Raw genomic sequence first — 19241 nt, 5'->3', positions numbered from 1 at the left:
TTCAGAGTCTTCTGCATTCTCTTCCCACCAGCCCTGAATCTTCAATGTTGTGCTGTTGCAGCTGTTTTTTTGATCCTTAGTCAAAAACAGTTAACATGCATGGGAGCACCATCATCCCCAAATTCCCCTCCAAAACAATCAGGCCAAACATGATTTGGTTTTGACCTGGGTAAAAGGTGACAATTCCAGAGTATCCCTTCTTACCAATTTCATTTCAACCACTGAATAAATGTTTGTTATAAAACAGAATATCCTCTGATTAACCACAGGAGTTCTGAGTATATGTGCTCCCTTCATGACATTGTAGGTAAATGTACTGAGATGGTATAGTACTAAGCCATGTAGAATAAGAAGTTGTCATGTTTGATTTTTGATCTGTTGACTGATCTGACCACAGTTGGAGCAGCAGTGAAGGGTGCTGCAATTAGCCTCAGTGCCCTGTGGGTGGGGGAGAAGGGAGGGAAACTGAGTCAAGGTGCCTAGTCATAACCACTATTCCCTGATCTGTGCTGGAAAGTGCACCTGCGAAGGATTAGGTCAGGTTCAGCCCAGGCTCACACATGGAGAATGGCTACTTGGGTGAAGTATAGAAAGTTTTGCCCACTTATGGAATTGAACCCCATCATAAGTTATCACCTTTAAAAGATTAAGGGTGATGAAGGAAGAAAGAAAATATAGCAACAAGTGGTGCAGGGTATTTTAAAATCTCACCGCTGCAAGGGGGCATGAGGCTAGATTGTGCAGAATGTCTTCACCGACTGATCGACTGCAGAAGTAGCACCTCAGCCTTACCTTCTTCTACGCACCCTATCGGATGACATCACAGCAGATTTCTTTGGCCCAGCAAGTGCAAACCTACTGAATGGTCTATTTCCTAACTTACTGTAATGTTGATAAATAACAAATGAGGAGACAAGTACCCAATGTATTTCAAAGCAAACATTTTTATTGCAAGCTAAGGGGGTGGAAAATTGTGTTTGAGGGTAAGGCTGTCAGTTAAGGAGTGCATGGCAATTGTGAGAAGTGAAGAGAGAGATTTGAAGGTATGAGGATGTTAGAGTGGAGGAAGGTGTTTTGGGGTTGTGCAAGGGAGTTGGTGTGTTTTAGAGGAGTTTAAGGTGCCTTTACCCAGAGTGTAGTGTGAAGGGTTAGAAATGTGAGTGTTGCTTTAAGAGGGTGAAGTGTGGTGGTGCCCAGGATGGGCAGGGAGGAGAGGGAGTGTGGTGACATGCTTCCCTTGCCTGCTCTAGTGAAGTGTTTTCACCTGCTTTCTGCACTGTTGATCAGTTATGGGTGTAAAGGAGTTGGGAGTTACTGCCAGTGCCAGCTCCCTCCTGGTGGCATGACGAACTGTTGGTGTCCGGCTTGGTGTAAAAAGGCCTAGGAGTGTGAGACTTCTGTCTTGAACCTCTTAGGTCTTCATCAGAGAAGCCAGTTATGGTGCTTTTACTTGCTGCCTTGGCATGGTGCCCAGAGGGCACTGCAGGCACCTATGTGGGCATGATGGTGTCAATCTGGACTGATGATATGGGTGAGAGACGCCATCAAGTGATATGGTGAAAATTGCCAGTAAAACCACTTGCTGGCTGCTTATCACATTGTCAGACAGTGCTTTGCTGCTGCCAGGGGTCCGTAGAATGCTTTTCAAGGGTTACGTTGTTGTACAAAAGTGTCCTTGGGGGAGGGGGGAAGTTCAGCAACTTACAGTTTCTACACTTAAATTACTTAAATAGTTAAAATAATTTACCCAGTGACCTTGCGTGTAACTCCTTCTGGTGAACAGCATAACTGTGGTGCAACAGAGATCAAGGAAATTCAGGTCAACATTCAAGATTAGATTGGATGGAGGAAAAGGGGATAAATGGTTCTGGGATAAGAGCAGGAAAATGCAATTAGGACTATTTGCTCGCATGGTGGGTAAATGCCAACATGGACTGATTGGGCCGAATGGCTTATTTCTGTTTTGTAACTTTTATATATTTTTCAATAAGTGTTTTGAGTGATTCAATTGGTTCACCATCTTTCTTTCATTGTTGGTTGTTCCTGACTAGTCATTCATGATTGGTTATTTTCATAACTATTTAGTTTCTCCAGCATTTCTAATTGATTTCCTCACTTTTAATTCATATGCTCCCTACATCTTCAGTTCAAATTTACTTTGAGCCAATCAACAAAAAGTGACGGGAACAATGCAATGGGAAAAGTGTGACAGGAAGTAACTGTGATGCTGACAGGAAATAAATGTAATTCTTAAGGGAAGTGCGTACTAGACACAAGGCTTGTAATATATTGCTTGCAGATTTCCTGTGGCATTGCTCACAATGAGTCAAAGGATTTGCTGCTTTATAACATGGGTGTTATGCCATGTAACATGCAATGCACTTTTTGAGCCATTGATTATTCTAGTTGTTTTGCTTGCTGTTTATTCATATATTCCCCATGTCTTCAATTCTTATTTGCTGCTGTATTACTTTAAGACTGTTGACAAAATGTGACACTATAAGTGCAGCACGTAAAGGAAGTGCATGCTACACACATAACTTTTAATGTATGATCACGATAAGTTGAAGGACACACTGTTTTATCCCATGTAACACACAATACTAATCAGGGCACTGTTTTTTTAAAAAAAGCATTTGGAATGATTTGGTAAGTTCATGAACAAAGTGATAGGGCAAAATGTTGATGTAGGATTTTCCTGTTATTAAATATTGACATACAAATTTCCCATTCTGAAAGTATTGGTATGTTAACATAAGACTTTCCCTTTATAAATATTGATTTAAAAAGTGTGATTGAAAATTGTGACACAGACCATAAGGTTAATGTAGACTGAAAGGGTGCACCATACAGAAGATATAGAGAGATAGATAAATATTTAATTATTTATTTTGCAAATATTGTAGGAGCAGAAAATCTGGCTGAGCAACCTATGAGTGGGAGCTGACTGGAGGGTGCAACTTAGCAACAGCCTGAGCATCACAGTATAGCTGCAAATAGCCCCACTCACTTTCTTGACAGCATAATGGAAGTGATGGGGTATTATGTCACTTTACCAGGCGACTAAACACTTTTATTTGGTATCCAGTTATTTAATGTTCTTTGCATACTACACATAGAATAATAGATATCTAGAAGTGAGTTACAGGCTTGAAAACTAATTGAAGATTTCAGATGGTTTGTACGACATACAATAGGTATGAACTGCAGGCTGGATTCTAATCGAGGTATTCAGATGACTTAGATATAGAAGAGATAGTAACCAATGTGGTAAAAATTGCATAATAACTAGAGCACTTTATCTTGTATATAATAAATGTCTGGTGATGCGTTGAAGAGGGTAATTTATTTTCAGCATTCTGATGACATTTATAAACCAGTGAAGTTTCGTTCTTCCAGTTAAGTGCATCATCAAAGTCCGTCAAGTGAATTACTGCTTTATAATTCATTGCCAGCGATTTATTTATTTTAACGTACCAAACAAACAGCAATGACTGAAGGATTCAGGAGATGAGAAGTAATTTTTGTAACTTTATTTAGTATCATACATTTGGAAATTGCACTCAGCCGGACTTACCTGCTTATTGCTTCTAAGTCTCACTATTAACAAAATTAAAGAATAAAATGAGAAAAAATTATATATACACATATACATGTACAACACAATAAGGTGTGTGCATGCATGTGTCTGTATGCTCGAAGTGGAAAGGGGTAGTGGTTTGATAGCACCCAGATCAGAAGCAATGGTGAAAGGAGTAGGAATAGTGAGGGTTTTCCCCTCTCATCCATTGTGATATCAGATTTTTTTCTATAATTTAGAAACCTAGGTGACGAGCCAAACCCCAAAACACAGAAAAACTCCGAAGAATGAAAAGAAATAAAGCTGTACACTTATAAATAGCATTAACTCATCTCTCAGAAAAATCTCCAAGTGCTTTACATACAATTAATTACTTTGAAATCCAGCGACTGTTATTATGTAAGCAAAGGCAGCAGCCATTTTGCACACAGCAAAATTACAGAAATAGCCAAGAAATAATTAACGGCTAACCTATTGCTCTGCTGCTAGACAAAGGAGGAAAGTTAGCAGATACTAGTAGAGCTCTCTTCTTTGAGCAGTGCCATAGGATCTTAACATCTCCCGGAATTACTGGAGCAGAACCTCCAACAATGATGGACAGAACTTTCAATAACACTGCAATCCCTCAGTACTTCACTGGAGCCTCAGCTGAGATTATGAGCTCAAGTCAAGCTTGAACCCACAATGTTCTGATTCAGAGGTAGAAGTGCTAACAACTGTGCTAAGTTGGCACAAAAAGCAGGAGAGAAGAAAAGGTAAATCAAGAAGTGGTGATGCCAAACTTGGGTTTTGAAGGCCTGTAGATTGTAGAAGATTGATGTAAGTAAAGAGTTCCACAGTTCTGAATCCCTGGGAAAGAATGAATTAGGGTAGGCAATGGCACAGTGAGTCTTGATTACAACACAGTGAGGACCCAAGCAGGAGGAAGATGGTGTAGAACTTCTAAGCATGGAGCTTAGGATGAACAAGAAAGCAAAGTTCAGAGCAGCAATGACCGCCATTGTACCAATAAAATAGAGAGAGATGAGAAAGGTTGTGATGGAGAGAGGTGAGCGGGGGAATTACCGATCAGGTAGCAAGCTTTTTGTTGTATCCCAACAATAAATTATAAATCCTCCAAGGAGCTGAGGAGCTCCTTTGTGGCTCAGCTGAACACATCCAAACAGAGCACCAACCATTATATAATATTCCACAAAGCCACATTCTCAGAGCTTCCCTTTTTGATACATCAGTAACAAGACAGAGGATCAACAGAACGACACATAGAATAAATTTATCAGCAACATTCTCCAAAACAAATCAACAATACAGCTGAACTGTGACGGTGTTTCAGTTTGTTAAATTGATGTGTCACACAAAATAACTGTAGCATAAAATTAACCCTTTCATGACAGTACACTGGATGTACATCAAGGGTCAATAGTTTATTTTGCATAAAGTAACACATGATGCAAACCATATGACTCATAGGTGATGAGGGAGTTACTTTTGGAATAAATCACCACCCCTAATTTTTGTTATACTTGAGCCGAGAGATGTAAACATTTTAATTCTTACTTTCCTAAGAGTCCAGCATACTGCAGACTCTGGGTTATCTTTTTAATAAAGTTTTTGGCTCATACTGACACTAAAAACAATTGATTTTACAGTAATGAAGCTATTCAGATGTCAGGAGCAGTCTCATTACTGTAATACAAGCTTAGCCTTATACTACAAAAATACTTCATGCAATTTTCAATAAAATACATTTTCAACATCTTACTCCTGCTCACTTTTTCTTCCATTCTTTCTCTACCTCCCCAATTTTTAATTTTAGACTGCAGTTAAACTGCCATTTTTGTGTCACTACAAAATGTATTCTGCTTCACTGCAATGTAGTAGTGTGACTGTCGAATTTACAAACTATTGCCATAGTGCATTAAATTGTGGGTGGATTTCCTCCCCCCACCCCGCAACGCAATTGCGGTTTCAAAACTGCTTCACAGTTTTCAGGAGTGGTATAAACTTTGGTCTTTCACAGATAATGGGGGTAATTTTCAACTTCACCACCTAGGCGGGAATCTGGTGGAGTGGGATATAATGCGGGCAGTTTCCACAATGGGCGGGAAATCCTCCTCACCAGGTTACCATCCAGGCGGAGAAGTTGTAAATTATCCCTAATCCCTAATGTGTGAATCAGGATGCTGGGTGAATACCAAATACTGTAGTTCAGCAATAAAGTATGTTTATAATACTTGTGGGGGGGGGGGGCATTATGCCTGTCCAGAGAAAGCTTTTCCTTAATTTTTCAATTTCATTTCAATTCTTGCTTTTGGTATGATGTGTATGTGGATGCATTACGTGACAGCATTACCAAACCAAACACCATAGTATGTGTATGTCCCAGAGTCCAAAACTGGCTTTCAGATTGCTGACGAATTCAAGAAATCTGATTTGCAGTGCAATTTCAACCTATTCAACTGCTGTCCAAACGAATATGCATTTCTTTCTATTCTCTTTCTAAAAAGAACACCTTTAAGATTATTTACCTATGTTTTTGTTTTCTGCATCCCAAGTCTCATGTCAATTTTGGGGACAAAAACTACATCTAAAAAACTAGAAAGATTGGCTCAAATAAATAGTCTTTGTAGCCTGTTGTGAGCCAATCAAGGACTAGAACTCCAAAGAGTGACCCGATAAAAACAGATCAATCTTCCATGTGAATCCCTAGCATCAAACACCTGAGATTGGTTATCTTGTCCACGGTGCCGGTAGTCCATTATGCTTGATGGGCTAACTTATCCTTGGAGTGGCAAGGGTTTGTATAGTTTCAGTTCATTTTTGATGGATTTTGTGAAGACTTTAACGGTGTGGGTGCTCCGAGAGGCTTTGCAGTGACATAGATAGTAACTTTGAAACAGATCATCCTGCTATTATGGCTGGACGTATAGGATCTCCTGGGCGCGAGGTACAGAGGAAAGTCAAGCAGGGAGGTTTGCATGCCCCTAAGAGCCTGCCCGATTTTCCATCCAAATGGATAGCAAACAGAATTGGCTCCATTCCAGGTGGTTTTCCTCATTGCCTGATTTTCCCTATGACCCACGCCCAAGATGTTCCGACAGCTCAAAATACCATCCAGCAAATGATCTGAATTAGGACAGCTATAAAATTATCTTATGGGGTGCACATTCAGCTCACAATTGTCCTAGATAAATATAAGCTCCAGGCAGTTCTCACATAGGAGCCCTAGATGCTTAGTGACTGCTAGGCTTTAATAAAGGAGGCCAAGTATCATAGTGTGATACAGCCCAGAAGGAGGTCATTCAGCCCATCGTGCCTATGCCAGCTCTTTGGTAGAGCTATCCAATTAGTCCCACTCTCCTGCTTTTTCCCCATGGCCCTGTAATTTTTTTCCCTTCAAGTATTTATCCAATTCCCTTTTGAAAGTTATTATTGAATCTGCTTCCACCTCACTTTCAGACAGTCCATTCCAGATGATAAGGACTCACTTTGTAAAAAAATGTTTCCTCATGTTGCCTTTGGTTCTTTTGCCAATCACTTAAAAGATATAAGAGTACTTTCTCCCTAAACAGTGTTGGATTTTATAAGTTGGTATATCATGGGCAGTAGCTGATTCCAAGCATCCTGTTGCTTACACTTAATTGGAACAACGACGGATAAAATTGTTGCCATCCTTCCTATGGGACAGATATGAAGTTCTCGCCAATAGACAACAGAAGCATGTTCGTTTTTGTAGTGTTTTATTGACCAAGTGTCTTTATTTAAAAAAAACATTTTGCTCCAAATATGAGTGGAGTTTCAATGATAAGCTATAATTTTTTTTTAAAATCCTCTGTGCTTTGTTATGATGCTTTAGGGAGAAATATGTCCAGCAATTCCATACAATTTTAGGTGGAAATTAGGCATTCAGCTAGAGGCAAGCAGGTCATAAAATGAGGCACATCAAATACACAGGATAACTCACTGGCCTTGAAAACATGTTGCTCTCTCAAATAAAAATTTTCAAAAACATATTTTTTATGGTATTGTTTCATCGTTTCAGCCGAGGCAATGTTGGTTTGGCAATAATTTAAAATTCAATCAGTTAGCTTGTTGTGCATTTGTCGGGGGTGGGGGGCTAAGAGCAGGTGGGAGGGTTAACCCTGATGATTCTGGCAAACTCATCTGCATCTCAAACTCCGAAGGTGCGAGTGTAATGGGCCTAACTGTCCTTTAAGTACAAGACCAAAACTTCTTTTACATGCCTATGGGGATAAAAGTCAAAGGGAGGAATGTTATTGAATCAGTTTTGAATAAGACTTGCGTCCAAACAGTATCCTTGGCCACAGACTTCTCCCCTTTAAAGCATCTGGGAGCCTTTTGTCTTTCTACTTGAAAGGCAGCCGATGAGAGCTTTCAGTTTCAGAACTACTTCCACTTCGAATGGTTTCGCAAAGTATTTAAGCTCCTGGTCCTCTGCATTACCGCAGAGTAGTAAAGCTCCAATGAGCTATAGCCAGTTATGTCGGCCAGTTAAGCTGACATGGAGAAGACTCAAGTGGACCAGGAAAGGACACAGGCCAAAGAAAGGGAAGCTCTCAGTTCTGGAAACTTTCTTCTTTACCACCATTCTGTTTGCATCAATGTACAACAGCCTACAGCAGAGTACTGTTTGGTACTAAAGCCTTTCTGTGTGCAGGCATAACACTAGTCAATCTCCAGTGGGGATTCACATGGGGAATCAAGACTAAGTATAGTCTTCAAGTGAAGCAGGATTGAGGGCGGGCGGAGGTAATTCAATCCCTATTTTTAATTCACAAATTCTTGTCCTTATTTTTATTGTAATACTTCAATTTTTATTGTTTAAAATTAAATAACAAAACTTGGAGCAATTTGGGAAGCAGAGGACTAGAGTTGGTTGGATCATAAGTTTCTTTACAGTATTGACTAAGGGGATGGAAGACAAAACAGAGGCACAATGGTGGGAGGATGTAATTGCAGTGTTATAAGTTTATATAGGCAGTTTCCATTATAAATGTGAAAGTTAAAATTTATAACAGAAAAAGTTGAAACAAATGTGTGATAAAATGTGACAACAGGAATTAAAGTTCTGTAGGCAAGAAGTGCATGCAGGTATGAGGTTTTTAATATATTATAGATTATGGCCCCAAAACTTCATGGGGGTTCGGTTCAACTTCTCCTGTAGCTTTGGCAGGATAACAGCAGAACTTATTGAAACTCACTGAACTCATTGGGCTCAATTTTGAAATGGTGGCGGGATGGCAGCAGGGGGTGGGGAAGGGGTGAAGGTGCACTTGGCAAACCCGAATAAAAAAAACCTTACCATTTCTGACGCGATCGTAATGTAATTGATGGTGTTTAAAGCTCTTTCTGGGTTTTGCGCCCGGCAGCCAGCCTGATTGACAGGCTGGCTGCCGACAGGAGCTTCAATGCCCGGGGTGAGGTGGGGGGGCGAGACGTCATCTGGCGCTGGAACAGAAAATTGGGGGGCGGGGGGGGAGGAGTGGAAGATCGGGGGGACATGAGGGGGGGGTGGGGGGGGGGGGGGAGATGGGAAGATCATGGGGACGTCGTGGGAGGGGGGAAGAGGGGGACATCGAAGAGGGAGACATCGGACAAGGGTGGAAAGGTAGATTGATTTTGTGTTTCAACTTGGTGCAATGGTTTGTTATTTAATTTATTTTTTGCCTGATCCGGCCCAAACCAGGTTTGAATCAGAAGCCATGGGAAGTTAAAAATCGTTCCAACTACCTAATATGTCACAAGTAAAGTGCCTTAAGTACCTCAATGAGGTACATTTGGTTCTTTAACTATCATCCTGCCGGCTTTAATTGCTGGCGGGACTTCTGGATTGGGACGCCCGCGCGCACACAGGTGCATCTGTGGGAAACTCAGAAGTTGGCGGGTTGGAGCCGGCTTCCGAACCCGCTCTGCATTTCTGCAATTTTTGCAGCCCCCTCCCCCCCGCCCCTGTCCCTAAGCACCCGCAATTTAAGTTTAAAATTGAGCCCATTAAGTTGCACTATGTCTCCACAATTTCCAGGATTTTCTGACATGCCTTAAATGAGGCAAAACTTCCACCCACCTCTTACAAAGCAAATGTATGCCGAAGTTTCCACTTACCTGACTTAGTGTTAGCATTGGCTCAGCGGTAGCACTCTCGCTTCTGCGCCAGACGGTCGTGGGTACAAGCCCCACTCCAAAGACGAGCACATAATCTCAGTTGGCAGTACTGAGGGAGCGCTACACTGTCAGAGGTACTGTCTTTCAGATGAGACATTAAACCAAGGCTCCATTTGCCCACTCGTGGACTTTAAAGACGCCACGACACTATTCAAAGAAGAGCAGGGGAGTTCAACAACTGGGCCAACATTTATCCCTCAACTAATGCCTAAAACAGATTATCTGGTCATTTATCTTGTTGCTGTTAGTGGGACCTTGCTATGCGTAAATTGTTTGTTGTGTTTCCTACATTACAACAGTGACTACACTTCAAAAGTACTATAAAGCGCTTTGGGGGCTCTTGAGGCCATGAAAGACGCTATATAAATGCAAGTTCTTTCTTTCTTTCAATCAGGACTGAAGTAGTACTGGAGGCTGTTACACTCAATGAGATGGGACATAACTAGCAGCTAGCTGGGCAACAATTCTGTTGGGGGGAGGTGAGGTCCAAGCTAAGAAAGGAAATCTATATCCCCAAAGAAAGTGACAATTTTTAAAAAACCTGATCATCCCCCTTACCCATGGATCTGAGGAGGGTAAAGAGATATTGCTTGGGCCTAGGCAACCCCCACCCTCCCCCCACCTTTCACCAAATGGTGGACAGGCAACAGATTTTGCAGCTGTATGAGGCAGGTGACCGTCATAGATGCACCTATAGTGGTACACAATACTTGCCTAACTGTCCAAATTAGTTGTCCTGCCAGTGAACTCTCACACTCTGGTGGTATCAGTGGTGGAAGGTATCAGCGATACCACATAACAGTCGATTTCACAACCTAAGGATTTTCAGAGTCTCTATGATACATACATATACGCAGACATACACTAGGAGATCTGTGGCATTGCTCACAGTGAGTCAGATGATTTGCTGTCTTGTAACAACAGGAGTGTTTATCCCATGTAGTGGTCAAACAGCAGGGCCACTGATTTACAGTGACTGCATAGATCAATTTTCATTTTCGATGCTAAGCTTCCTGCTTACACTCATCTGCCTGTCTGATTCCTGTCCTGTGCTGTCTTAGACTATGACTAGCACTCACTCTGCCCGACACCAGTGCGTTGCGCACTATTATTCTTGAATCCTCCCCACTGTGCACGCTCCCACATCCCGAGCTGCAGGACATTTGAACCGAATGCGGAGTATAAATGGATGTCTTCTGCTCCTATGTCTGCTTGCTGATCTTGACTGGTTAATCAGCACTTGAGTTCTGAAGGTATTGACTGTATTTATATTGTGGTAAGGTCCCACTGTCACCGCACCGCGCCAAGGGGGCCAGCGCCTGAGCCTCTTGTTTACCAGCACCATCGTGCCTTTTCACCATTGGGCCGGGTCCTGCTGCCTCCTATTGCCGATCTCAGCCTGTTTACACTCCTACGCTGCCCCCAAGCTTGTTCTTTGATCATCGCTAATTAACCTGCATTTGAGTCTGAAAGCACTTACTCCACTTCCAGAACTAAAGTACTTGTTTGCCATTATCTTTTTTTTATTCCGCAGATCTATTCCCCCTGTCAATTTTCCTACAGGCTTGTTCCTTAATGAAATGTGCTCTCAAAATGAACTTCAGCTAAAAGCTGCCTACTCAAAATGGAGTCAGTAATTGACCTAAATGCTGGGAAAGTGTTTGGAAAGCAAACTAATCCAAACCTAATTCTAACATCACTAAACCTATATAGGCTTCTAAGCCAATTAAGCCAAAAAAAAGACTTCTAAGCTAGAAGTCATAAAGGCTTCTGTAGATAAACAGTACTTTCCTTGCTAGGGTTAGAAAGCCATTTGGAAGACTTCAACCAGGAATAACTCCTAGGGGGTAGCATAAACATGTCACGCCTTATCTGGTCTTGTGTGGAAAACTGTGCGATAGGAGAGGCACAAACCCAAGGAAAAGTACTTAGTCGGACATAAACATATCACATTCCCTCACATTTGTGTGCGACCCTTTAAGAAGTAAAAGATAGATAGGTAAAGTGGGTTGTAAAACGGAGATCCACAATCTGATGTGTTCAGGCTTCACTTACTCAAAAGGTAACTCAGGAACCTTCATGGTTTTAAAAGTGATTGACAGCAAAAGGGGTGAACCTTTCTCAAACACATGTCACTCAGATTGGTCAACTGAGTGTATGAAGCTTCTTTTTGAAATTAAGGTATAAAAAGAGGGCGCTTGGCACACCTCGAAGCAGTCTCGTTTTGTCTTTCTCGGATTCTCTTCATTAAATGTAGTTTCCCTTTGTTGGTTAGCAGAAGATTCTCTTATGTTCTCTTAGTCCATTTCTGTAAGTAATTTTTACCTAGCAGATGTAGAAAGGAACCTGTACAAGTATATTCAAGACAGAGAGCCATGGAAGTCAAATTATACAGCTCACATTAGCCAATTGATAATTGTGTCAATTAGCTGTACAGGTGTCTGAGATCAGCTGAGAGTTGAGCCTGTTAGCAGATATTGACGTTTGTGTGAGGGTGGGCTCAGCCGGAATCAAGTATCCACGTGGAACAGATGAGCCACCTTGGTGGCGAGGTTATCAACTCATTGCTCCAGAAGCTAATGCCTGCACCCCAGAGAAGGAAGGAGATCAGCTCAACCGCACGGCTCATAAGGACGAGATCGTACAAGCTCTGGAAGCATTGCTGATCAACAACATAGAGACTTTAATCTATCCAGTAGACTGTTAATTTGTCAGTTATCTGAGAATTTTACCCTAATTTAACCTCACCAATTTGTAGTAGTCTCAGACACTCATCTCAGCTATAATTTAGTACTCAGCATTCTGTTAATGCTTATTACAATGATACACTGAATTGCCTTTATAACCTGTTACTCATTTTGTAAAGTAACTCTGTCCATTAATTGCTTATCATTCAAACTGCTAAATGAGCTTGACTACATCTATTTATATCTATTAATTGCTCAATGCTTAACTGTAAGTTGCGATTTTGTAGTCAATAGTTGTTAGTGCGTTACTTATTGTCTGACTTCTTCCTCGGTGATTTGACAAGAAAGGGTTAATTCATTCCCTCAGCAGCTTGTGGGTATCCTTATTGAGGGTAGGTAAGGTGGACACAATTCAATCCTAACTGGGTGGTGCAAGACAGTTTGGTGAGTCTACCCAGGCTTTATTCACTCCTAGACCTAAAGTGGGCAGTAAAACTCCCGGATGGTTCCTAAGTGAGGAGTTAAGCAAGGGGTTAAGGATTTGTCTGGTTCCTTGACATATATTTGTCGGATACCGAAACCCAGCGTTCTTACAACTCCTACACACCTCCCAAATCTTAAATAACGTGCTCCCACAAACCACAACATCTCACTTACCATAATGAATACCACTCCAGATCCACTTCCTTCTAAAGGCCGTTTTACTGGGGCCAGTGCCACCAGCATAATATAAGCCACAATCCAAAGGTTATTCCCACATGCTCCAAACTCTGGAATCCCACCCCACTTCTGAAAAATCCCAGGATTCCCACACCAGTGCAGTTAAATCCCAAGACCAATCCCCAGAGCTACCAAAGCCCAGGACCATGCCTTTAGTGCTGCTTATGTCCATGACTCCCACCCCACCAGTATTGTTAAAATCTTAGGTACCTACGTATAACCTAGTACATCTAGCATTACATCTTAATCCTGTATCCTCAGCTTTAAAAAGGATGTGGAACATAAACTAAATGCATAGATAAAGGAATATGTTTTTATAATATAAAGGCAACTCATTTATGAATCTAAAAATAATCAAGGCCAATGATTTACAGCTCTTACAGAAAATGAGCAGATGCAGAATTCAATCCTTAAAATACTGATAAGAATCCAAGAATACCATATAATTAAAGCAGAATTTCATTGCTAAGTCACTGTAAATTAGCGGCTCTAATAACACATTTTGTCATATATGGCATAACGCCCCTATTGTTGTATACCAGCAAATCCTCCAACTCACCATGGGCGGTCTGCCATACATATTTTGTGAGTTAATAAAACTGGAGTGTGGCATTTTAAATTAGAGGTAAAACGTGATTTTAGTGATTGGACTCAAGGAAGTGGTTGCTTTGTGCTGTCAGTTCTTAAGTACCAGCTGGCATTTTTGAAAACCAACTGCCTGCATCCCAGAGATTTTTGCTAATATCTTGAAAGGAACAATAATAAGATTTGGTTATTTCACCAGGCGAACTGGAACCGTCTTGAGCAGCAAAGTACAACCTATGACTGACAATTTCATCTAAGACTCAAAAGGTCATCTACGGCTGAGGCCAACCAAATCACTCTCAGGGTTCCGGAGCGCCGTATGCCATTTGAACAGATAACAGCTGGCACTGAGTATCAGTTGTGTTTTGCTAAAAGCTGTACTGCATTACTAACCAACAAGTGGAAATGCTTTTATCGATGAAAATGATCGGGCAGCCAAAATAGAGAAGCTTAGCGGTTTGTCTCTTCCTAATATCAAAAGAACCCACCATCAGAGGTACAAGGCCCAAGATAAACTCTAGATCGCAGTAATCGCAGATAATGACCAAGAATTGGTGAAAGATAATCAAACACTGGGTCCAATTCCATTATCATGCATCATGGGGAAAAAAAAAAGTCAAGTGCTATTATCCTGTAGATAGCACGCAATTGTTCATATCATATTTGCTGGTAAATCATAAAAAGTCACATTAAAATGCAGCAGCCCAATGAGCTGAATCAAAATTAGGCACAAGAAAGTTCTGCATCTCTTTGATAAGATTATTTCCTGAAAAGCTGCAATTTGGATGGTATAGGTTCTTGGATTCTCAAAGCCCTATCTTGTGAACTAGCTGCACCCCCCTCCCCAACTCAACTGTCTTTGTGGACCAATGTCTTGTTATGTGAGTGGACATCAACAAACATTGTACCCATCCAGAAGAAGGGTTCAAAAATGAGAGCCCTATAACTACAGATCTATATTCGGATTGTCAATAATCTCAATGGCTGACATTCCTTGCTTTGAGAAGCACAGATTACTCCCTGAAACAAGAACCCACAGCACTGAATCATTTTCAATTACAGACACGGTGATACTAAGAAATAGATAGTTCATGAAGGTGAGAAGTTACAGCTGTTGTCAGTCTCCATTAGAAACTTGATCAATGGTACACAAAAAGAGTGATGCAAGATCACAATAATTACCTAATAAAATGGACAAGACAATTTGGAAACCTGGTTCCAGACTTCTTTATATCTATGTTGAGCACAGTAATGTTCAAAATAGTGTAACCCATGATTAACATTTTCATTTTCACAACACTAATTGTGGAGCAATATCCTGCCACTATCAAATAAAAGACGCCTATCACTTTAAATGCAGTTATCGGTCCCAATATATAGCATGCAGCTACAATTCTATAGATCATCAAGTGTAGTGAATACAGAATATATAAAATATTGTTACAAATGAAGATAGTAAATATATCAAACAAGAAGTGGAAGGATATAAGCTTTTATTGCAGTCGATGAATATAGAATGATCTATCTAAGACATGTCTTAAAGATAGACTTCAGTCAGAGCAAGTTGGATCCATCATATGGTCTTTTCTCATTCCTGTTCTTGATTTGTCCTGAATAAGTGCCCTCAAAATCAATAGGTTTTAATATGATTTTCTAATTATTCTGCTTTTGCTGGCTTATTTTAGTTTTGGATTTTATTACTTTTTAGTAATATTCTGTCTGAAGAAACTAAAATAAAACATTAAACCAGCTGGAATATTTCCTACATTAGCAGTCTAGAAACATTTGACATAAACAAGATGCTTTTAACTCCTTGTGGTTACTCCAAATTTGGTTGCTCTTTAACACTATGAAGCACAAAAAGCAGTAAAAAGCATAATTTGCATGATACCATAAGCTTCAAAATTGAAAACTGATCTTGCTTCCCCTGCCTACTGGGTAAACACACTACCCGGTGTGGTTCTGAGCTATACAAAGCATGAGGCTGGCAGGTTCCATTTTTGGTTTGTGCTGAATTAGCTGATCCCAGCCAAGGAATCAATAAGTCTAACAACAATTGGCCTCAGTACCCTCAGGCTAGGGAGGGGGAAATTTTAGCCAGTCCCAGGCCTAATCATATCCAGTAACTCCTGCTGGCAAGTGCATGTCTGCGGATACCTGGTGAGGACAGGATTCTCAGCTATGACGGCCCACATCCACAGCTCAACTTCCTGCCAAGACTTACACATGAGGAATGACCACTTGGGTGGGAGGTCAGAGGCCAGTTGCCACCCATGGAATGAGCTGTACCTTCAGGAGAGGATGGGAGAAAATTGGGAGGGGAAAAAATTGGGGAGGGGGGGAATTCTTGAAGAGTACTGTTTCGAAATAATACAAGTCCAACATTCTATACGTGGATACCAGAAAATTCATGAAAAGTTCAGAATCATTAGCTTTTGGTAATCAACAAACAATACATATCGTTAATGAATGGTAAACAGTGTAGCTGAGACATATGTGGAGACTAAAACAGAAGGTGCACAGTGTAATCTGTGACCTTGTACTTTTGGAACTCAGCTCCCAAACCCAGCTATTTGAAGGTTTGAGTTCCAGAACTTACTTGCACAGCCAGAAAAGGTTTTCTCATTTATCAGTCAGGCTATGCAAAATTTATTGCTGAGAAGGATCACAGCAATGGGGATGGAATGAAAAAAAGAAAGAACTGATGCTGTATGATACCCAATATCAGCAACTTGTGCATCCAAATATACCTTTTAATCATATTTGGTCATGCAAACTGCTTCATGCATCATATCAGGTTCAAGACAAACCCCATTGAGCTTTTATAACACACCCATGAATGGACATTACTTACCACACAACCACTTGAATCAAGCTTGCGATCAGAGATACAGCGGAAGTTTCTACTGCAGCCACCATTGTCCTTTGTGCAATCTCTTACAGGACCGAAAGAGTCTAGAAGGACCTCAAGGCTGTCAAATGAAGCAGAGATCATTGCTTCTTCTCTGCAAAACAAAAATGGAAAATTAGAGGATACAAAGAGTACTGCATTGAATATCAATCCAATCATAAATAAAGCAAAGGAGGATTTATCTCAAAACAAAGTAACTGGTACCATTTTTATGTAAGCATCATTTGTTTGAATTCAAAAAATAATTCTCCCTCTATTTTCATTTTCAGTCAGTTATCCATTCAGACTTGTAAAATGGAAACTTACTGAATATTCTTTTAAAACCAAAATCACCCATATTCTGATTTGAGCATACATTTCCACCCAAATCAGAATTTCAGATGAGAGATTTTCACTGCAGATTTTGATGATTTAAGTAAAAGGAAATCCACCCACATTACTATGATATGAGATTAAACAAAGATTTGGCTTGTATTAGGCCTTTGGGGATAAGTTTCTTGTGCTGGGTTACATCCAAGACAAAGATCTCAGTGTTAATTTGAAATTAAACTGTTCTCCAATGGCAATAGTAATTATTATAATAATGAGGAAGCTGAATAATTTCTATGGATATATTATAATTGTGGAGAAGACGTGTACATGATTTTGGCATTAACTAGGAACGAAACATAATAAACGAGCTAGTAATGAATCCAAAACAAGCTTCCATTATACAGGTACATTTCAAAGCTTCTATTTTCAAAGTAATGAATCTTATTAACCGGGGAGAGGGATAAGGAAAAGCAACAGTCGGGTTTGATGCCCAGACTAGGAACTGAGGCTCCTACTCACCATCAGCTAGGGCTCAATCTGAGGCTGCCAAATGCAGCAGTCACAATGAAAAGGAATTCATCACATAGGAGCATAGGAACTGGAGTAGACCATTCAGCCCCTCAAGCTTGTTCTGTTGTTCGATTAGATCATGTTGATCTGTACCTCAAATCCATTTACCCACCTTTGCTCCATATCCCTTAATACCTTTGCCTAACAAAAATTTATCTATATCAGTTTTTAATTTTTCAATTATCCTAGCCTCAACAGCTTTTTGAGGGAGAGAGTGCCAGATTTCCACTACCCTTTTGTGAGAAGATGTGCTTCCTGACATCACCCCTGAACTGCCTAAAATTTTAAGGTTATGCCCATTTGTTCTGGACTCCCTCACCAAAGGAAATAGTTTCTCTGTATCCTATCAAATCCTTTCATCATCTTAAACACCTCAATTTGATCACCTCTTAATCTTCTATACTCAAAGGAATACAAACCTAGTCTATGCAACCTGTCCTCATAATTTAACCCTTTTAGCTTTGGTATTATTTCTGATGAATCTGCGCTGCAGTCCCTCCAAGGCCAATATATCCAACCTGAGGTGTGGTGCCTAGAACTGAACGCAGTACTCCAGACACGGCCTAACCAGACCTTCATACATCTGTAGCATAACTTTTACCCATTTGTTTTCCAGCCTCCTTGAGATAAAGGCTAACATTCCATTAGCCTCTTAAATTATTTTTTGTACCTGTCCACTAGCTTTTAGTGATTTCTGCACATGAACCCCAAAGTCTCTCTGTTCCTCCACAGTTCCTAGCTTCTTACCATTTAGAAAATACTCTGATCTATCTTTCTTAGGTCCAAAGTGGATAACCTTACACTTTCCCACAGTGAACTCCAACTGCCACAGTTTTGCTCACTCAATCGATCAGTGTCCCTTTCCAACTTTCTGCTCCCATCTACACTACTTACTGTGCCACCTAACTTACTGTTGCCTGAAAACTCAGATATATGGCTCTTTATTCCTTCATCCAAGTCACTGATAAGTATAGGGAAAGGCTGAGGCCCCAGTACAGATCCAGGGAGACACCACTAGCCATATCCTGCCAATTGGAGTACATACCCATTATCCCTACTTTCTTGTTTACTTCCTCCTATCCAATTCCCTACAGTATATGGGAGAAACACTGATACTTCCTCTGTTCAAACCTGGTGGTAGCCAAACATGCTACAGGCATCTAGGAGATTCATAGTCCGGATTGCGCCTCACTCCTTCCCATATGATTAATGCTGCACCAGAATGTAAGATCCAAGGCTACTTCTCCCTCTCGCCTGGCTGAATGGGGCTACATGAGAACAAGTCTGCCTATATTACCCCTCCCACCTAAATACAATTGCAATGGAATATGTGGCCACAATTTGTCCCTTTCTCCAGAATGAACATGATTACCTGATGCTGGATTTATCCCAATTGTTACTTTTTCCTGGGTAAATGGTGTTAAATAAAGGCAGACCAAGTTCGTCACTCTCTCTTGGTTGAAAGATTTCACGTGAATTTGACTGTTTCTTTCTCCTGGCTGAATGTGCAGAGATGGAGATGGATCTGTCAAGTTCTCCCTTTCTCCGAAATGGATGGGGGCACAAAACTGGTTGAGAAAGGATCTAGCTCCCTTCCTCCAACTAAATGGAAATTAATGATTTTATGGGGGAGGAATATAATGAGAAAATATTTTAAGTTTTTGATCATAATGAAATGTCATTTATTCGAAAG

At 40.7% G+C, this 19241-nt stretch overlaps 1 protein-coding gene across 1 annotated transcript in view; it reads right to left on the bottom strand.

Moving 5' to 3' along the window:
* The window catches only part of astn1 (astrotactin 1), a 2273142-nt gene that overhangs the window by 897704 nt on the left and 1356197 nt on the right, over window positions 1-19241 (bottom strand). Inside the window, exon 11 of the mRNA XM_067989612.1 lies at window positions 16610-16760. Coding sequence (XP_067845713.1) covers window positions 16610-16760 — 151 coding nt within the window. The remainder of the gene's footprint in view (window positions 1-16609; window positions 16761-19241) is intronic.

Source organism: Heptranchias perlo, chromosome 9 (genome assembly GCF_035084215.1).
Source record: "Heptranchias perlo isolate sHepPer1 chromosome 9, sHepPer1.hap1, whole genome shotgun sequence".
In the NCBI taxonomy this organism is placed as follows: domain Eukaryota; kingdom Metazoa; phylum Chordata; class Chondrichthyes; order Hexanchiformes; family Hexanchidae; genus Heptranchias; species Heptranchias perlo.
This window is presented reverse-complemented; position numbering and strand designations above follow the sequence as displayed.